The 22,550-nt window shown below is 36.2% G+C and overlaps 1 protein-coding gene across 8 annotated transcripts in view; it reads left to right on the forward strand.

Moving 5' to 3' along the window:
• LOC139969417 (liprin-beta-1-like) overlaps window positions 1–22,550 on the forward strand; it is a 123,380-nt gene that overhangs the window by 80,322 nt on the left and 20,508 nt on the right. For 4 of the 8 annotated variants that reach the window (XM_071974354.1, XM_071974355.1, XM_071974359.1 and 1 more), the window contains 8 exons: window positions 2,874–2,951; window positions 8,688–8,838; window positions 10,125–10,325; window positions 12,196–12,318; window positions 13,504–13,551; window positions 17,546–17,671; window positions 18,694–18,882; window positions 19,721–19,930. In XM_071974354.1, the coding sequence (XP_071830455.1) occupies window positions 2,874–2,951; window positions 8,688–8,838; window positions 10,125–10,325; window positions 12,196–12,318; window positions 13,504–13,551; window positions 17,546–17,671; window positions 18,694–18,882; window positions 19,721–19,930 (1,126 nt within the window). The remainder of the gene's footprint in view (window positions 1–2,873; window positions 2,952–8,687; window positions 8,839–10,124; window positions 10,326–12,195; window positions 12,319–13,503; window positions 13,552–17,545; window positions 17,672–18,693; window positions 18,883–19,720; window positions 19,931–22,550) is intronic. The other 4 variants (XM_071974360.1, XM_071974361.1, XM_071974362.1 and 1 more) reach the window with 2 other exon arrangements.

A 22,550-nucleotide genomic window follows, 5' to 3' on the forward strand; every position in this document is an offset into this window, starting at 1 on the left:
ATTTAATAATCTGAATCAGTTCTTTGCAGGTTCTACATTCACTTATGGTGATTAAAATGCCATGGAAATAGTCTCTAGTAGAGATTGTTTTTAATTGTTTTTATTTTTTATTTTTATACTTTCTATCATAATGCAACTTGTTACATACATTGATGTGAAATGTTTGTTCATTGGCCAATATCTACATGTATTCGTGTTAGTGCATAGTGCTCTTAACACAGTAACTCACATACGTTGATATTAACTGGTTTACTATTGCAGAGTTTTACCAGGACACACAAACTCACATTTTTTTTTATATCTTGAACAGAATATAGTTTGTATTTGTCAGTGTAAATAGTATATGAGATTTAGGTAATTAAAAAGTTTGTAAATGATGGGGGGAAAAAAAAGAAAAACAATTTACTCAAAGCAAAATATAATTTCAGGCTGTCGACAATGTCACTTTACAACATCAGCTACCTAGATGATAAGAAGTATAGGTGAGTCTCCTCTGGTCAAGATGGTTGAAGTCGATGGAGAAAGGCAAGAGACAGTCAAGATAAAGAGTACAATAAAAGAAAAAATAGATGCAAACAATGACCCAACAAACACCCCAAAAGTTACCTTCGTAACTCTGCTATTTGTAAATTCCCCCACCCCTCCCCCCCAGAAATTAATTCAATGACATCATTGACAAGGGTAAAACTACCGTCTCCAGTTCTTGACCAAGAAAAATGGACGATTATATTCAGATAGGGGGGTTTGTCACCTTGAATCTAAAATTACCAATGTTAATAACAACCCGATATTGGGATAACTGATCTATTAACATCTCTTCATTACCATGATGGGGCTATAAAGAGGAATACATTTACTTTTCTTTGCTGTTAAGCAAAACCTTATACTCAAAAAAGTTGAGAGAAAAAAATTAAAAAAAGGTTGTCATGTGTAGGAGTTGTATATCATTTTGGTTTATCCTTTTAACAAGGAGAAGGTTTTACAATTTTTTTTTAAAACAAACCATCAAGAAGTGTGGATACCTTGCCTTTCTCCATCAATGTTTAATCCATCCAACGTACCCCCACCTTTTTGTCTTTTGTCTTCATATTTTTGCGGATCTTCAAGCTGGTGAGATGGTCTGCTTTTAATTGCTGGAAGCAGTAGTCAATATTTTTTAGAGGTGATGCCATGTTTTTCTCTTTTTTTGTCAAGCCTAGATAGACCTTGCCATGCCCCCCCCCCTCCCCCAAAAAAGAAACTTTGCTTAACAGTAGTTTGGCTACATTAGCTGATGTTGGGCCCAGTGTTGGTGCAGGAAGATAATCCTCTGCGAAACTGACATAATTTTGAAATGATTTAAGGATTTAACAAAATACCAGCAGCATTATTGTGTTTGTTAAGTGGATGGTAACAAGGTAGAATAAACACACTGCTAACACTTTGTATGTCCATGTATGTCTAAATATCTGTCGTGTGCATCGATAGGCTTGCAGATGCTATCAGTATAGTTATTGGCCGATGTCTTGAGCATTTTAAGAGATGTACAATCGGTTGTTAATTTGCTTTATTATATTCCCCATTAGATGTCTAATAATATACAGGATTTAGAGTTTGGTTTCCATTTGATAGTCTGTGTAATGAAAGCTATTGTGTTATGAAGCTGCAAATAAATAATTATTATAAAGAAATATTTGGAGAGAAAAAAAAAGATGTTTCAAGATATTGTAATTTATTACTTTATAGAATCATCTCAACAAAAGATCAGATAGGGTTTTAATTTCACAAGTAGTTATTTGTCTTCTCAAGAAGTGAAATGTCTTAGAGCCTCTCAACGATGGTGTGAAAGCTTTTGTTACCTGTCGTTCTGAAAGAACGCTAATTGCTCGGTACATGGATTGCTAGCAATGAATATGTACATCTCATGACCAGGTTGTGAGGCCGGTCCACTCAAAAGAATGGCTACTTCTTGTCCAGAATGCCAAACGTTTTTAGGCATAATGGGTTAGCCTCACTGAATAGCTGGCCTAAAAGTTTGAATATTACAGAGGTCAAGAAAGGTAAAATGTCTATATCCAACTTTATCTTATAACTAAAGTGTGTTTGCTTGAATAAAATTGTTCATCTACAGGAGTTATTGTGGTCTCTTTTCATAGCAGGCCTAGTGTAGTAAAACCATGGAACATCTTGAGACTGGAATTTGGTTCAAATTCTGGCTAATTTGAGTGTCTCATTCTATAGGGTAACTTCCAATGGTAATGTTCTGGGTATCGTGTTCACAACAGAACTGAACAGTTTTTTTGTTATATTAAGTGTTTTTTTTTCTGCATAATTTGTGTTAACTGTGCTCACACATATGAAAGAATTTTACAGTGTGATAATAACCATGAACTATTGCAGAATGATCAGTGGCTGGATGCTTGATCCAAAAATCTTTGATCTGTATTATTCAGGATAAGGATTATCCAAGATCAAGGATGATTGAGGTCCAGATAGTCCCAGTTCATCTGCAGGGGTTATTGCTGTTTTGCTACAGTTCATCTTTAAGAGGTCAGTCGTAGACATATCTGGCCTCATAGTTAGGGATGAGCCTGGGGTAAAACAAAAATCACAGAACTTTGCAAAAACTGTGGTATAAGCTCCAGTTTGCTTATGCTACAGTGTGTTAGGATAATAGTTTTTGTCCCGAAGTAGAAAGAAATGCCAGATATTCTGCGAATTCGCAGAGAAAGCTCATGCCTGAATAGTACAGTAGATTAAACAGCATTCAAAGAGTGGGGTATATTAAAGCCTGCTTTGTTAGTAACCCAGTGGTAAAATGATGAATTAATTTGTTTCATCTTCATGAGTTGTTCGCTGTTAATTACTTTTCGATTTGATTATCTCTGTCATAGCGGGGCTAGTCATCACCACTCAATGTGGAATATTGATCAGATTGCTAGATGGCATCGTGACCCACAATACTTTTGGAGGTAATGGTTTGGAGTTACACCCGTTGCCAGAGATGTTACCCATGCGCACCTTGCATCCAGTAATCCAGTGTTTGCACAAGGCACAGTTATGCTACATGTTATCAACATTCCATCATGTTAGATCCACCAGTTTGGCAATTTATCAAACCTTTTTAAGTTAGATGGTATGAATAATTATTGAGGTAGATCACAGAAGTTGGAAGGAAAAAAACAGCTCTGTTTCTCTTTGCTGCAATAATCTGATTCTTACCAAAACTTGTAACATAATACATTAACATATTAAAGCAAGTACATCAATTGCTTTAATGCTCTTTCCAGAATCACTTTACAGTTTTTCATCCCTGAAATATGGTAAAAGTTCAAATATCACTTTGCTAGTCTCAAATGAAAATAGGAGGGAGATGGGAATTTGAGGGTGAATCCAAAAACCAGCTTGTGTTAAAATACTACTTTATGTACTTCATACTAAATTATGAAAAATGAAACTCTAGCTTCCCTCTCTATCTATCTGATGGTTTGTCTCAAAAACTATGTCCAGCTCCATTAAGCAGTGAGTGTTTCTTATTTCCTTACCACTGATGGTGACTTTCTTGGCTAGAGAATGGATTGGTAACATGAGAAATCATTTAAACAGTGACCTTGTGCAAACACATACTATGTTTTATCTGCATTATGATATCATGTGCAATCTGCATTATTAGCATGTATTTGACTTACAACAGCAGCTGCGTTGCATTGATGACATAATTTATCCAGCCAGGCAAATACAGAGCAACACAGGTATTGGTTAGTTAGACCATAAACCAATACAGATGTGCAGTACGGTACATATCAGGTATTGGTTAGTTAGACCATAAATCAATACAGATGTGCAGTACGGTACATATCAGGTATTGGTTAGTTAGACCATAAACCAATACAGATGTGCAGTACGGTACATATCAGGTATTGGTTAGTTAGACCATAAACCAATACAGATGTGCAATACGGTACACATCAACTCATAGGCCAACAGCTATTTCATAGCTGATGTAATTAAGGCTTTACCTACTCTGCATATAAGAATCTGGGCTAGACCATAAACCAATACAGATGTGCAATATGGTACATATCAACTCTTAGGCCAACAGCCAGTTCATAGCTGATGTAATTAAGGCTTTACCTACTCTGCATATAAGAATCTGGGCTAGACCATAAACCAATACAGATGTGCAATACGGTACACATCAACTCTTAGGCCAACAGCTATTCCATAGCTGATGTAATTAAGGCTTTACCTACTCTGCATATAAGAATCTGGGCTAGACCATAAACCAATACAGATGTGCAATACGGTACATATCAACTCTTAGGCCAACAGCCAGTTCATAGCTGATGTAATTACGGCCTTACCTACTCTGCATATAAGAATCTGGGCTGTTGTTGCCATTACACAGTATTACACGCTAATGACATCTTTCTTTGGAAAGAAATTGTCTTTAGAGTATTGCACTGGTTAATTGAGTGTGAATTTGTTTGGAAGTAGAGTAATTAGTGGTGTAGTTAAAGATGGAATGGACCCAGCTGCTTTGAAGATGTTTAATGAAAGAAGGTTATAGCAGTATTTAAGATTAACAAACTGTTGCCCTGCTGTCGATAATGTACCGCATGCATTTGCTCAGTTCATTTGATAACCAGGAATATGGCAGCCGGTATTTTGGGCCATAAGAGCTCAACCATCAAAACAAACTTGCAGCAGTTTTAAAGGTCTGGTTATTGGCACAATTTCATAGAGAATGACAAAGACCAATTTAAGAACTTTTATGTTTTATTTATATATTTTAATTTTTAGTCACAGGATGTCAAAGTCTCATTTTGTGTGTGTAAGACTTTGATTTTGATAAGTCTTTTAATATTATATAATTTGCATACAGTACTAACATGCATGGTGGAGATATATTACTAAATAAACCTAACTACCATAAAGACCTCCCTAAAATCCATCCCCCGCCATCCCATCCCCTGCCACCCCACCCCCTGCCACCCCACCCTCTGCCATCCCACTCCCAGCGTGGTTACCTGTGTACTAACATAATACTTGTTACTTTATCATAAGAGGTTACCTTGTTCAGGTAAGATATGCATAGTGACAGACAATACCATTTGAAATCAACAACTCTGGATGCCTCTGATATGACCCGACGTACTTCCTTACCCTCCGATCAGGTTAACATTATTGTATACGTTTGCTTTTGGATGACTTTTTAAGCTTACAATTTTGCATTCTTTACTCAATTTCTGTCAAGCCCTAAAGCTATGTGTTAGATAGATTGACTTGGCATGTATTGTGAGGTACTACTGCATGTGTCGTGAGGCTTTCATGTGATATGAATCTTACTCATCAGTTTTAAAGATTAGAATCACAGTCCGGCTCAAAGAATATTGTTTATATCCACAAGTCACGAAACTGAAGAAACGTCAGCAACAACTCTTCAAAATGTTGTGGATAAATGCAGTAGATTCTGTTGCATTCATTTCAGGGGGTATAGGCTTCCCTTTTGAAGCCTCTCACTTGAACAAACACTGTTGGCTATGATGAGAGCCCTTAAGATGTGTCACTCACTTTACCTACAAACTTCAAATCGAACAACACACCGTGAAATGTTTAGAACATGTTAGTAGTATTAGCTTTCTATTCCAAACCCTGTCCTTCCTTAAATGACGAGTTTAAATTAAATGTGTCTTTGTGAATGAGGGTCGCTAAAGTCTGTTTAAACTGTTGTTTGATCGTACACCTAAATAAATGATCCAATCAGGTTTAGGCTACTAATACATATATTATGACTACAGAGTCAAATAACACCAGATTGGTCACATACTTCATCCAAACATGACTCAGACTTGCGCATCTTACATAATAGTTGGTTTTAGTTTGTAACATGGTCAGGTTTCTACACTTCTGCAATTTCTCACCGTTTTCTTCAACAATTTATGGTCATTGTCATACCCATATAGGAATTTCTGTTTTCAAATTTCATAAACAAATCTGTGATACTTTTGGCATTTAACTCCCACACATGCAACATCCAGTAAAATGGTTGCTAGGGGGCGTGGCTTAAATTTAAAATAAAGCCGATCTGAGCATGTTCAGTTAAAGACAGTAACTTATCATTGTAGGTGTATGATATGCACTGTATGGTCTTGTTTTGACCCCAGAAACAGACAAATCAAACTTTTCAAATAGACATGCTTTTTCTCATGAAGAATTATCTTATTTTTTAAAAGTTAGTATCCATTTGAAACTGAAAGAACTTTGAGAAAGAAACTTTCTCATTTAAAGACTTTATTTTACCATGATTCCATCCCTCCTCATCTGATTTCCCCAGCATTGTAAAAGGTTTCGTGCATCCGTAACTTGAAGCTTTGTAATCAACACTTTAACAATACAACCATTAAATGAAGGTTATTGATCAATTCTGTATCACAAAAGAAAACTATACTTTCATTTATTAACCGATATTTCATGACACACACTTTTTAATATTTTCAATATAACTAATGGCTTTTATCATTACACATGTGAAGTGTTACAAGGTTTAACAAAACAAGATTTGTAAGTAATATCCTTAAAGGATAATGTTTCATTTGATATTCTCATTCTTTAGTGGCCTTGCGAGTTTTCCAAATTTACTTAAAATTACGAGGATGCATGAATGACATAAATCTCATTAAACAAATGGAAACTTTGATGTGAAATCGACACAACGGCCTTCATTTTGTACTTCACTAGATGCTTTCTCAAAAATCATCAATTTCAATTTGATTCCTTTATTCCAGTATAAATTATATAAAAATTTATAAATCATGTTTTTTTTTAAAAACACCATGTTTGGCCTTGTTTCCTCCCACCAGACCTAAAAGCTTTAATGAGTTTTCGTTTTGGAATGAGATTGAATGCAGTTTCTTTTTTTTTGGGGGGGGGGGATGAATATTTTTATTGCATTTTACAAATTACGGCATGAATTAATACCCAGAATTTTGTAACGTTAACATTTCAAGGTTTGTTTCATTTACTTGCTTTATAATATAAATTGTGAAAGGCATAAATTAGATAAAATAGTTTGAAAATTTGGAAACTGAGAAGAGATGAAGTCTGTTGTTTGAAGTATTAAACAGGAAGTTGAAAGTGGAAAATACTACTTAATGTTTGTAGTTATTGTAACATTGGGTGGCTACAAATGGACTTTTACTATAAGAAACACCTAATGTTTGTAGTTAATGTAACAGGGGGGAGGGGAGGGGGGTAGGGCTGCAAATGGACTCTTAGTATAAGAAGTACTAATGTTTGTAGTTAATGTAACAGGGGGAGGGGGGGGTAGGGCTACAAATGGACTCTTAGTATAAGAAGTACTAATGTTGGTAGTTAATGTAACATTCAGGGGCTACAAATGGACTCTTAGTATAAGAAGTACTAATTTATGTAGTTAATGTAACATTGGGGCTACAAATGGACTTAGTATAAGAAGTATTAATGTCTGTAGTTATTGTAACAGGGGGGTGGGGCTACAAATGGACTCTTAGTATAAGAAGTACTAATGTTTGTAGTTAAAGTAACATTGGGGCTACAAATGGACAAATGCTTTGGCTTTGTTCAGCTTCATCAGTAGTGGTTGGTAGACAAGCCTCCAGAAGTCCAGACATATAGGCTCATACTGGACTATACCAGTGGGACATATAGACTCATATTGGACTGTACCAGTGGGACATATAGACTCATACTGGACTGTACCAGTGAGACATATAGACTCATACTGGACTATACCAGTGGGACATATAGACTCATACTGGACTGTACCAGTGAGACATATAGACTCATACTGGACTATACCAGTGGGACATATAGACTCATACTGGACTGTACCAGTGAGACATATAGACTCATACTGGACTATACCAGTGAGACATATAGACTCATACTGGACTATAGCAGTGAGATGATCATACTGGACTATGCCAGTGAGACATATAGGATCATACTGGACTATACCAGTGAGACATATAGGATCATACTGGACTATACCAGTGAGACATATAGGATCATACTGGACTATACCAGTGGGACATATAGACTCATACTGGACTGTACCAGTGAGACATATAGGATCATACTGGACTATACCAGTGAGACATAGACTCATACTGGACTAAACCAGTGAGACATAGGCTCATACTGGACTATACCAGTGAGACATAGGCTCATACTGGACTATACCAGTGAGACGTAGGCTCATACTGGACTATACCAGTGAGTCGTTACATGGACAGCTCATACTGGACTATACCAGTGAGACGGTTACATGGACTGTTGAATTCTCAGTTTGGTATTTGATAACTTATGAATAGTTTAGGAAAATAACTGGCAAATTAAGTATTGCTTTGTATCAAATGTTAAACAAGTTCTAAATTGTTGTTCTCATTGCAACATGACTTTTTTCTTTGGAATAAGTGGTCCTTTGTAAGGAGTGGTCGACATTATAATGAAGATTTGATTGTTTAGATTACGATCCTCTTGCTTGTGACTACTGTACTTGGCTTTGGTCGGATATATTTGTCAACTCACTGCTTGAATGTCAATATTTATCTAGGGTAAGGCAACAATTGTAACCATAATATTAAAACTTTTGTTATTCAGAAGGCTGTGTATGAAACAACCTCTAAGCAAGATATAATTATGGATCTATTTTCTCTCCTGTGTAGTGATACGGACGCTCCGTTTGCCAAGTGGGATGTAGACCAGGTAGCGGGATGGATGCACGAAATGGGCCTTGGTCGTTACGTGGCCATGTGTAGAGTTTGGATCAAGAATGGAACGACGCTGCTACAAGCTTCGCCAATAGAGTTAGAAAGGGTTAGTCACGCGTCTCTAAAATAAAAATAATAATAAAAATAAATTCTCTCGTTATTCCTGTATTTATTTGTTTGGCATATTTCACCATCCTGTACACATTTTATTTTTGATTATACAACATTACAGTTTGTTGAATGTGGGAGAGAATTGAGCTTTCACTTATAAACATGTGGAGAATCTAACCTAAGCAGATAGCTTTGTGAAAGTGATTGTGATATATGAACTATTGAAGGTAAGAAGAGATTTAAGGAAAGGATAATGCATGAAAACCCATGCTTTCACATCAGATAGAAAATACGAGAAAAAGATCATTACTTTTGACAAATGTTTTACAAAATGCACCAGGTAAAAGATAATAATGTTTGGGTGGGTAAAGTTATGGGGAAAAAAATTGAATATTGTCTCCTTTTCCTGACTTGAAGAAGTATAGCTAAAGAATGCACAGAATGACATGGTTATTGGTAGCAATCACATTTAATAAAATCTTCATGATGGGAATCAAATTTGGGTAGGTAAGAAAATTCAGAAATTTCAGTCTTCAAAACTTCAACTTTGTATATTATTTCTTTAGTTCTAGTTTGCTATAATTATGTGTGAAGTTTGTTGCCAAATGAGCTGTTTGTTGACCGTAATATATAATTATTGTAATGCAGAGACTAAATATCAAATTATGAAATTGTAATAATTTTATTAGAGATGTGACACCTGGCAAGATAGTAGTCAAAAAGGGAAAACTTTCCAGTGATGACTGCTAACTGTCCTAATACGAGAATCCTAATTGGTCGAAAATGTAACAATGTTGTATCAGGTAGCTTCTTTTGCCAGAGGCTATAATAAAAGTTATTGGAATGTCCTGGTTGTTCAGTTATCCTTCCTAAAAGTGGATAATTATTATAAAACAATGGCATAATGTTAAATATGAAACTAATGATTTATTGGACGTGGAAGATAATCATTTATGGAAGAGTGAGGGCTAGACTTTAACGATGCATAGTATTTATTCAGACTGTTGCAGTATATAAGAAGGAATTTGAAAGTGATATTTCATGTGGTTGGTGCTTCTAAAAATTAACAGTGCCAAGATGTCACATACATGTAAATTTCTGTCATGATTGCAAGTTTAATAATAATGAAATATTGTTGTATTTTCTCAAAGTGAGTTCATTATTTATGTTTCCAGTTCATTCGTCAAATTCCTTCTTGCTGTAACCCACAGCTGTCAAGTTGAATATGGTAGACCGACTAGTTTATGGAAATTCTATTTTTAATCGTATTATCTTCTCCAGAATTTAAGTATGAGGAATCCACTTCACCGCAAGAAACTTCAACTGGCCTTGCAAGCGATTGGCTCGGAGCAAGTCGACGACCCTGGTCAGTTGGACTACAACTGGGTCACGAGATGGCTGGATGATATAGGCCTTCCTCAGTACAAAGATGCATTTAGTGAAGCCAGGATAGATGGGAGGATGTTACACTATCTCTCTGTGGTTAGTTCCATTACAACTTCTCAGTCACACGTTGCTTTGTCCTCTCCTCATTCCGTACGACACCTCTCTCATAATATAACTAAAAAATATAATCTTGTGACACTTTATTTACTAAAGTAGATTTAACTTTCAACAGAGAGGAATTTTTTTTCAGTTAATATCTTTAGTTTCTTTTATCAGTCTTGTGAGTTGATTTTGTTAAATTTCTCTCAAGAGTATTTTTTATGCTAAAAACCCAAAAGAATGTACCCATATAAACTTCAAAAGGAATAAACTCCACATGAAGAAGGTTGGATGAAGTTTTTTAAATTTTGATTTGTAGGTCCACATTGGTGCAAATAAAGTTAATGACCACATTGAACAAAACTTGAAAATCTTGTGTTTGCAGTGTTACTGTACATGACATCGTCTCATAGAAAGTTTGACAAGGAACCAGTATGCCTGCTGGCTTTTCCTGGTTTGATCTCTTGCATCAGATTTCAGATGAGGCAGAAGGGGAATTGTCCAAAGCTGCCTGTTTATCAATACACAATACACAATAAAATACCACTTCAAATAACACCAAATGTATACACTAAATATATATATATGTATATCGATGTGTATGTTTATGTGGGATATGATGTATATATGTGTGTGTGCGTACATATATTGTGTATACAGAATGTATGTCCTGAGTCTTGTTTTACCATTCTGCCGATGTATTGTGTTTTATTCATATCGAAGATCTCCACAGCTCCTTGATCTCTCTGAGCGATCTCTCACACACTTTGGGGGCTCTTTTGATCATTTCTTGTGATTAATGGTCTCTATGGTAACACATTAATCAATGCTGAGCATCTTTAGGACATTTTGACAGATTGTTAGACTCTGTAGAGCAATTTTGATGAATTTCTGAGATCCCAGGATGATTTGATGAAATTCCAAGACTGGCGTCTCCTAGCAGATAAGGCCGCCAGTACGTGTAACATATCTGCACGATGAAAGGAATTTAAGTTTGGTTTGATGTAAGCTTTGTAAAATTGCCATACGAGGGGGGGGGGGTGGTGGAATAAGTCCTATTGTTTCTGATTAAATATCCAGTGCATTGTAATCCTGTTAACTTTTGTAGACGTCTGCCGTTGTTGATTAGGAGTGATGTTCTGGCGTGAGTAATTGAAGACTCCCAAAATGTTTGTAGGCAGTAGAAAAATGAATTGTTACCTTTTTCAATTTTGTGTAAAAGTAAGTTGGCCTGACGTTTCGATCCTAGCAGGATCTTCTTCAAAGGCTAAAATAAAACTTCTTTTTCATTTTTAGAAGTCTTTATATTTTTATATATTTATTTATTTACTTATTTTTTATTTCTCTTTGACAAATTTGTCCCCAAGCGAATGTTTAAAAATACCACTACAATGTCTTCATAGCCAGAACTCTCTCTCCTTCTGATTCCGATCTTGTTCTTGGCAAAAATTTAACCTCGGTGTCAGACTTCGTTGGGTTTAATTGAAAGCAATATTTACATGTCGTGGAAACTGGGATTTTTGATCTCCACCTGAACATTCCATCAAGAGGCTTTCAAGCTGGTTCTCAATGAATCTAAGGTTACAAAAAATGTGCAACATTCACGAATGCTTGACTGAATGCTACTTTCAGTTACTATCAACTGTCGCGAATAGTTTCTTTTCAGAAGAAAAGTAGTGGACATGGTAAATACAATGTAAACCTTGAACACATTATTAAGACCTCAAAATTTGTGTTTTCTTATTTTTTTGAAGAATGTTGATGATATTTTATCAACATTTTAATAAGTATATTTTTTATTATAATTTTCATGTTTAAACATTAATGTTTATATTTTAATGATATTTTATTATTCCTTTATTGTTAGGATGATCTACTGATGCTGAAAGTAACTAGCGCCCTCCATCATGCCAGCATTATGCGAGGCATCCAGTGTCTTCGTCTCAATAAATTTCATCCGCATTGCCTCAGGAGAAGACCAACGGATGAGGTAAGACTCGTTACAGGCTTTGCTTCGAATACATAGTCTTGTTAGTTTAGGCTTATTTTTTTACATTTTTTTTTTATCATCCGTCTAATGCTCCAATAAACTAGTTGTAGCCACAAGCAATAAGTCATTAGAAATCCGTTTGTGCTTAGCAAATAGATCCATCCCGTAGGAAAAGAGAGAGCAGAAAAGATTAAATAGAGAAAAAAAAGCACAAGAAATATACCCCCCCTTCCTTGCACTCCTCTTTACCCCTTAACCCTCACCACAAATGGGTAATCAAACCAATTTATAATGTTTAAAAATCAATGTTAGCCGATACATGGCAAAACTGACTAAAGTAGGCATCTTTTGAGGGAGAAATATTGTTATATGCATATGTATGGTAATTCCAGCCCTGTACAAAAACCCATGTAGTAGTTAGTTTCTTCTTCGTCGTCAAATATTCAGCTAGTACTTGAATGTTCCAGAGATGAGGATGACTTTCAGGGCTGGAGTTTATAAATAGATAACATTTATATTCATATATACTTCACTACCTTTGGTAAGCCCATTACATCTGGTTGTTAGCAGATATGTAGTATGCAAAATAATCTCATTTAAAAAACTGAGATTTATCCGAGAGAATTCATCTGGACGTGTTAAAGTAACAGCAACAGCTTTTCTCGAACTCCTCAAACAGACGGGAATTAGTCATTGCGGAGAGCGAGAATGTTAAGTTTGGGGATTTAGTCCATGTCAAAATAATCAGGAGATTTGTAGGGAATCCCCTTAGAAGAACTGAAGGAGAAAATATAATTTCTGTATCTAACCTGCCCCTTAGACAAGTAGATTACATAATGCTTTAACTTAAAGCATACTTTTAGCTATTTCAACATAGTCTTGCTATCTCATGATTACTTTAGGCTAAACTCTTTTATCTTAGTCGATGGAAGGCGGGGTGGGGGGCAGGGGGGGGGTTCAAAATGATGGGTTTTAATGTCTTAACTGAAATCTAAACATCAAAGTAGTTAAACCCACGTTGAGCAGGAGCTGTTTCAAAAAACTGTTATTCGCAATTTGTAAATTAATATGAGAAAGAAAATATGACTGGTTTTTAATGAACTCTAGTAAGAAAAAAGAATATTGATTTGAATAACCATAAATAATGTGTCTTCATTCTTTTGTGACTTTCTTCACTCATGTTAGCCATGGTATAAAGATTTAAAGACTAAGCCAGCCTGGAGCTCTGTAATGGTAAAGTTTGTTTGTTTTATGTCTTCTTTGTTGGAGTGAGATAATCATCTATGCTTGTGGTAGAGGAATAGCTATCCTGCATGCATCACGTGCCACCCTTTTATCCGTCATTTTCTTATCGTTTGTTTGTTTGTTTATTTATTTATTTATTTATTTGTAAGTTTCTTTCATTCAGTTCTTTAAATTTGAAAATAATGGATATGACTTTTGCCTTCACACACACACCGCTTGACAGGGTTCAATTTATAGATATTCTTTAGTAGTTTCAGCGGAGGAGTTTGTGTGACTCGTTTTTGTGTTGTATTACAGTTCAGCAAAAGTAATGTTTTAATGGAAGTACAATGCTATGTATATGTTATGTAAAACTAGAGGGTGGTACGTCTGTGTAGAAATACTCTGTAATGGTTTAGTACTACAGTGTAATGAAGTCATTTGTCATATAGCCAAGCAAGGCAACAACAATTTTGAATAGTACAGATAAATAATATTTTGTGTAGTAACTACAAAGCATGTTTTGTGTGGCATTAGAGGGCATTAATTTCTTAGCTTTCATAGTTATATATAGCAATAAAATCATATTTTGTTTGGAACTGCACAAATAGCCTTGCCTCTAGAGGTTAAGATGTTTTCACAGCATAATTGTAATAGCTGTGGTGAAAATGAAGTAAATTCAGTTTTATGTGTTAAATATAAACGAATCTATGATCATCAATTGTGTGTGCGTATATATACCTATAGATATATATATATACATATACATATATAAATATATATATATATATATATATACAAAGTATCTCTTTCGAGATCCGGCTTTAGGAATCACAAATGATTTTCGAGTTGGTTAGCATCATGTTTGATCTCTGGAGTAAGGCAAAATATGTCACCAAAACAGAACTAGTATTGTTCGATACAGGTGACAAACGCCTACAGTGAAATTACGACCTACCTTACAAGTTTAGAACCTCTGGACATACAATCAGCGTCCATGGCCTAGTTGGTTAGGGTGTCCGCGTACAAAGGAGGCCAGGGTTCGAATCCCGGTGGAGGCTGGAAGTTTTTTCACTGTTCTGGATTTTCCTTCTCATTACGTTTTCATTTATATATATATATATATATGTATATACATATTTATATGTGTGTATTTATCAATATGGCTACGATCATAGTCACCTTGTAGGCAGAGTGTAAGTGAAGTGGGCAGTGGGCGTCCTATTATATAGTTAACATAATTACAATTAGATTGATACACCTAGGAAAGCTGTCATCCTTGGCCCTGGATGTTAAACATATTAATGAAGATGTTATGTTCAGAACAGTAAAGTGTTCAAATGGAGCGATCATTTCTGTTGGCCCCTTTACATCTCTAGAATAAAAAATAATGACAGAATTCAGTCTGCAACAACAATAGAAAACTAATTAAACAGCGCTTGTTAAGTTAATTAGACAACTCGGCAGTTACACGTGTTGTTGAAAATATTTCAATGATTTGAAACAGGTGTCTTTGACTCTGGACTCTTCTGCATAAGCATAAGTCCATGTATTCTGAACTCAGCGCAATAATGATTGCAAAATCGATACGTTTTCTAAAAAAGTCATTTTATCAGGCTATTACTTAATAAAGTGTCTAGCTTTGTGAGTTTTAAGTAATGGTTGCTTGGAAATCGTCATCTGCGAAAAGGGCTGATTGCATTAACTGTTGATTTCAAGCGTTGGAACAGTCTTGAGGCAAACTGCTAACCACAAACTAAAATGGCTTAACTAACCTCTGCAAATGTTCTTATTGGTTTAAGGGTCATGCTGCAAAAAGTTTCTCTGCTGTCACCTTGTGACATAACAATGTTATGTCACCTTGTGACATAACAATGGTTTAACCATAAGCTTTCTGGGCCCTGCTCTTTTGTGCTATCATTGTACCTCTAAGCGGTATAAATAGTATATTATATTCCTTTCTCTATGTTCTTTTTCTTTCTTATTGAATGTCATTTATAACTTGTCAGAAAACTGTAACCCCTTGTTTGGTTTTTTAATTTCTTTAAAACAAGAGAGAAATCTGAATTAAGAGTATATAAAGTGATACATGTATCATATAGTTCATTGAAGGTGTAAATTGAGACTGCAGGTTAATGTGCAAGGATGTGTTCAATCCCTGACTGGAGGATTCGGTACCGACATGACTGACCGACTAGAACTGAGTAGTGTTCTGTCAAGATTAAATGTTCCCAACCGATTCAGCCTATCTGCTCTCTTTAGCGTGCACAACTGCAGCAGTGTTTCATGTGTCCTTCCGATGTTAGCATATTCAGGCCTTAAATACCCATGACTGGATACAGAAACATATTCAAATCTGGTAGAGCAAAGGACAAGACCTGATGTTGTGAATATTGGTCTTTATTTGACCTTTAACCTTCAGGGATTGCCACCAGCTAAGAGATGGATATCTCAGTTATTAGAATATATGAAATTAAGTTCAAGTCTGCTCAACTTCCATGCCAAGTTTAAGATCCTCCCAAACTACTACTTGGTGGCCCATCAATGCCATTTCAAGTTAATGACAGACAGTTTTCGTTAAAAAAAAGGAATCCTTTTACCTCTGACTTCTGTGAGGTTCTGTAAAAGCATTTAGAGGTACCATTCTGTGATTCATGAAAATATCCAGGGTTTATATCCCCTTAAAACATATTTATTATCCCATGGGAGGCCGTCAGTGCCTAATCTGCCATAGGCAATACCACTTTAGACACCTGCTTGTCCAATGTGGGCCTATTACTCAAGTTTTGTTTCAACATTAAGTAACTTTTAACTAGCCGTAGATTTTTCCTTTATATCTGGCCTTGAAAGTTTGGATTTGAATAACAACTTTTCCTCCGAGCTTGTGCCCTACTTTTCCTTATGAGTTGTGTTTTATGTAAATCAGATGTAATCACTACACCTGGAAAGAAATATGCTCTGCACTGCACGGTGATCACCTCTGTCGAGTTTTTTCTCATAAGTCGTGTTTTTAGTGATATAGGACTGATTTATATCACCAGTTGCATGGAATTTATATCGTCATTTTACCTTCATTTACTTCCATTCGAATTAAAACCCAAATAAAGTAGGAATAGCGGACAGATGGATTCAGTCAACCTGTACAGTAAATCCGTGTTTGGCCAAACCTTTCAATGTGAAAGACATTTCTCCTTGAACATGGTCTGTCTTTCCTCAATATTTTTGGGGGGTTTTGGTTAAGGCTTCTTAGATTAATCAACCCAGCTACTGAATGTCTGCAGACAGACTCAAAGGATACACTCTTGACCATGCACTTAAGATTCATGTTGAATATGCAGCAGAATGTATGAATTATTCATGCATCCCTCACGTCAGCACTGCAAGATCATCAATCACTGTTTGCTTTTGGAGATTCCAATATTTTTTTGCATTTATCATGGTAAGATCTTTGTAGAAGTGGTGAAGAGGAGAGGGGGAGGGAGGAGAGAGGGGGGAGGGGTGAAGGGGGAGGGGAGGGAGAAGACTGTGTGAAGACAGGTGTTGTGATGCTAAATTGCATTTTAATGAATATATGGGACTTGTTAAATTAGAAACACTATTTTGATGCAAAGGTTGAACACTGAGAGGCTTTTACCCTGTCTGGACAATGTCAAACAATTCCAGTGATGGGAATATTGCTTTTGGTGATATTTGCTAAATCATAGTGAGAGTCCTTACCAGGGAATAGTCTAGCTCGGATTGCCAGTTGGTGATAAAGCAGATGCTTCAATTACGGCCATCAAAGATCTTAATTTTGATCTAAGCAATGAACAACATGACATAACCATCCATTTTACAAGTCTCTAAACTATATCAACGGGAAACAATTAGTGATCATGGAACAAACTGTTCTTGATGTTTGTAATGGCGGCAGTTTTAAATTTTGGCCATCTGTAACTGATAATCTAGCTATGTATATCTCAGATGGTGTGATATTGATTTTGTCTGTTTGAATCCCACACAGCCTTATGAGAATGGTACAGAAGTTATGCTTTGGACCAATCATAGAGTCATGGATTGGCTACGGTCGGTTGATCTGTCAGAATACGCTCCAAATCTTAGAGGAAGTGGAGTACACGGTGGCCTCATGGTGAGACAGTTTAACGATTCTTCTAATAATTTTAAAGATTGATTACTTCTGTGTTGTTGAACACCAGTTTGACATGGCAATAGTTTGTTCTGTCTTTCAAGTTGCTTGCTTGTATCATCTTTGTAATTAGATGTTGTAACTGAGACACATCGCCATGCACTTAATACTGACCTAACGTTGACTTTTCTCATGGTAGGTTGCTCTACATAAAAACATCTTTGTAAATTAGATGTAGTAACTGACACACATCTCCATGCACTTAACACTGACCTAATGTTAACTTTCCTCATGGTAGGTTGCTCTACATATAAACATCTTTGTAAGTTAAATGTTGTAACTGAGATACATCTCCATGCACTAAACATTGACCTAAGGTTAAATTTCCTCATGGTAGGTTCTTCTACAAAAATACATCTTTGTAATTAGCTGTTGTAACTGACACACATCTCCATGCACTAAACACTGACCAAAGGTTAAATTTTCTCAAGGTAGGATGCTCTACATATATACATCTTTGTAATTAAATGTAGTAATTGAAACACATCTCCATGCACTAAACACTGACCTAAGGTTAAATTTTCTAATGATAGGATGCATACATCTTTGTAATTAAATGTAGTAATAATTGAGACACATCTCCATGCACTAAACACTGACCTAAGGTTAACTTTTCTAATGATAGGATGCTCTACGTATGTCTGACAAAATGTGGAACACCCTGGCTTAATGTTGATGTAAATGAAAACTTTCCTTCTCAAGGACTTAGACCTCTGATCTAACAGTTTTGCAATCATTCAATAATATTCAAGTGTATTTAATAATGAGAGCAATCACTTTATACAACCAGCCGCATCTGTTGTGTAAAAGAGAATTTTTGATATGCGATGATATATGATGGGATTTACTAGTAGATAATTTTAAACATTAATATGCTGTAGGATATATGTAATAAATTAAAATAGCTGTACCAAATGCCATCAGCTACTGTGATACATTTGGATAAAATATTTTCCATTTTATAGACTCTGGAGAACCGGTTCACAGCAGAGACCTTGGCAACCCTTTTAAGTATACCAGCCAGTAAGACCTTACTGCGACGTCACCTGGGTACCCACTTCATGTCACTATGTGGTCACGATATACAACATGCCAAGCGAATCGCTGAGAAAAGCGTGGGATTTATGCCTCTGAATGTTATTGGAAAAGTAAAGGTATGGAACTACATTAACCTTCCTGTTATTACCCGTGCTATATATATATAGCAAGCACTGTTCAACATTTATTTCCTGTACCTTATCGCATTACCTTACTGCGTTACCTTACAATATTACCTTCTTATTATTACCTTGCTATATATTACTACTTTATTTCCTGTACCTTCTCCCATTACCTTACTGCAATACCTTAGAATAATACCTTGCCATTGCTACCTTGCTATATACAACTACATTATTTCCTGTACCTTATCGCATTACCTTACTGCATTACGTTAGAATATTACCTTGACAATTGCATATATACAGACTGGATATATCCCATGCAGTATACTGTATGGTACTGTTACTGACTGACAAAAATTCAGTGCAGAAAGATTGGATATTTCATGCTCTTGTTTTATAGTTACACCTTAATCGTTAGAATCAATGTCCATATCTAAACAGCTGTAACAATATTACTCTTATTACATCATATTCAATCCATATATAAAAACTACTACTTGGATTAGTTACTATGGTAACCAAGTGCATCTCACAGTAATTTCAATCCTCATTATCACTTTAAAAGCTGCACTGTAGCGTCTCGGCATCCTTGTCTGAATAACCTTGTAATTTTAAAGTCTTTAACATTGCCTATTTGACAAGGCAAAGCATTCCATGTTATCACATTCAGGTTTTAAGATACAACCTTTTGATTAAGCAAATTTTTTTACTGACTTTAAAGAGGCAAGACATCCAGCACGCTGTAGCATTTGGAAATGGGTTTATTGTAGAAAGTGTCAAGTTTCAATTTCTTACAAGTGTGACTTTGACATGTTTTACTTCCTCACAGCCCAAGAAACGCTCCTTTGGAGCGAGAAAGAGGCGTGGAATGGAAGACGAAGATTTTCTTTGTCCTATGGAGGAACCCCTCCCTGTACCCCTGACATCAGTAAAGCCCCAGATAACAGCTGCTAATAACAACACTCAACCACAACCTGGTCATGGGAACTATAAAGTGGAGGTGAGAAGTGCTGAGAGGGTCCATAAGCAAGCAGATGAGGTCAGTCCTGTTTGTTTTTCAACTCAATGAAGTAACAAAATAAAGGCATAATTCTGGTGTGGATTGCTGCAGAATGGTAGCATTTGCATTAGTAATCCAAAGAATCCCTCAAATGTAACTGTTTGTGTTCACATAGTAACATCTCCAGCCATACAAGCATACACCATATATATTAAACTTGCTATATCAATGTATAATAAATATTGACATACTTAACCTAGAAAAGGCAGACCTTGATAGTATTAATTGTGTTTACATTTAACAAATCATTGCTGTTTCATAGTAACATTTTGGGTCCTTGAATGTGTTTGTTATTATACCTTAGTTCATTGAGAGATTTGGCTAATTGTCCTTACTATTATCTAGTTTAATTTACGACCATGATTTAACGTAGGCGTGTAGGAAAACATGAAATTGTAGAAGAGTGTTTGACGAAATGGAACACAAGCAGCTGTGTTTGTAAATGGTAGTAGCAGGTTGATTAACTTTCATCTCTGCACATCAGTGCCATCAAACAGGCAGCTGTGTTTATACATGGTGGCAGCAGGTTGGTTTATTTCCATCTCTGCACATCAGTGCCATCGAACACAGGCAGCTCTGTTTGTACATGGTGGCAGCAGGTTGGTTAACTTTCATCTCTGTACATCAGTGCCATCAAACACAGGCAGCTGTGTTTATACATGGTAGTAGCAGGTTGATCAACTTCCATCTCTGCACATCAGTGCCATCAAACACAGGCAGCTGTGTTTATACATGGTAGTAGCAGGTTGATCAACTTCCATCTCTGCACATCAGTGCCATCAAACACAGGCAGCTGTGTTTGTACATGGTGGCAGCAGGTTGGTTAACTTCCATCTCTGCACATCAGTGCCATCAAACACAGGCAGCTGTGTTTGTACATGGTGGCAGCAGACTAACTTCCATCTCTGCACATCAGTGCCATCAAACACAGGCAGCTGTGTTTATGCATGGTAGTAGCAGGTTGGTTAACTTCCATCTCTGCACATCAGTGCCATCGAACACAGGCAGCTGTGTTTGTACATGGTGGCAGCAGACTGATTAACTTCCATCTCTGCACATCAGTGCCATCAAACACAGGCAGCTGTGTTTATACATGGTAGTAGCAGGTTGGTTAACTTCCATCTCTGCACATCAGTGCCATCAAACACAGGCAGCTGTGTTTATACATGGTAGTAGCAGACTGATTAACTTCCATCTCTGCACATCAGTGCCATCAAACACAGGCAGCTGTGTTTATGCATGGTAGTAGCAGGTTGGTTAACTTCCATCTCTGCACATCAGTGCCATCTTACCTATACTTGTAAGAATTGTTCAAAACAAAAAGTTTCAAGAAAAAAAACGTGGGATCATAAGAAGCCATGCAATTGTTTTGAAGCATATTGCATTTATCAACCTCTTAAGTTAAGCTTAATAGCCAGTGTGCAGAAAGGGTAAATATGTGTCTAAGGTTTGTATAAAGTACCCCCCTCCTGAAGTTAAACAGGCCAGTAAATTCTGATCTGACTGTGTGAAAAAGTTGTGTTTTCTTTTAATTCTTACTTAAAGTAGCAGGTGTCTTGGCATGAAAATGTAAATTTAAGAAAAAAGGTAGTATGAGTGAGGTCGTTGACAAGTGCATTAAAATTAAATGGTACGTAGATTCATTTTTTTATAGCTAATGGAACTTCACCGGCAGCAGCCCTCTGTAGGTGGCATGTCGTGAATTACCTAATCATAATTCCTGTTTCATGAGGGCTAGAGATCAAAGTTTTCAACAACAAAACTTTTTTCTTAAACTGCTCTTGGGGAATTGAGTATCTTGATGTTCTAGAAAAGAGGTATTTGATTTTAAAAAGTTTATTCCTGGATTTGGTATTATTAGTGGGGGGAAAATATTCATGTCTTGAAATTTTCTATCCATAAATCAGATATACAAATGAAATGCTTATAAACAGATTATGTAGCAGCACGAGAACGCCATTGTTCAGGATACTGTTTGATATCAGTAATTTGCATAATTTACATAAGTTTGCAGTTAGACCGTCCAGTAGGATCACCTTGACTCATGGAGAAATGGTCTTTCGCTGGTCGGAAGCAGTAACGACATCTAATTTATTATCAGACTACACCCCGTAGGTGGTTGTTTTGTCTCTATGGATGACAACCCCTCGAACGACAGCTTCTGCAAAAACCGGCGGTCATTAAAAATAGCTAAATCTTGTTTCATGCCGAGTGAATTTAAACCAGGCATCATATCTTTTCATCGATAAATATTCTCCTCGACCGCAGCGAGGTATCAAAGTTAAATCCTTTGCATGAGGAAGATGGCTCCAAACTATGTGACGCCGATAGGTCAGGATATGAAAACATAAACCACTTTTAGGGATACTATAATTCATCATAAAACTTGGCCAAAATAAATCAGCATCTCCCCTACCATCTTAAATCCTACCCAAGAGTGAGATGTGTTTCAAAAGGAGGCAGAGACTGACTGAATTTGAGATTTATCTTCTCAGCCTCGGAAAACATTCTGGCCTCCCAAGTGTATTCTATTTACATCATCTCTGGAGACAGATGTAACACTTACCGTTTCCCATCCTGCTAGGGCCTCGTTTTTTTA

The sequence above is a fragment of the Apostichopus japonicus genome, chromosome 7 (genome assembly GCF_037975245.1).
Source record: "Apostichopus japonicus isolate 1M-3 chromosome 7, ASM3797524v1, whole genome shotgun sequence".
Taxonomy (NCBI): Eukaryota; Metazoa; Echinodermata; class Holothuroidea; order Aspidochirotida; family Stichopodidae; genus Apostichopus; species Apostichopus japonicus.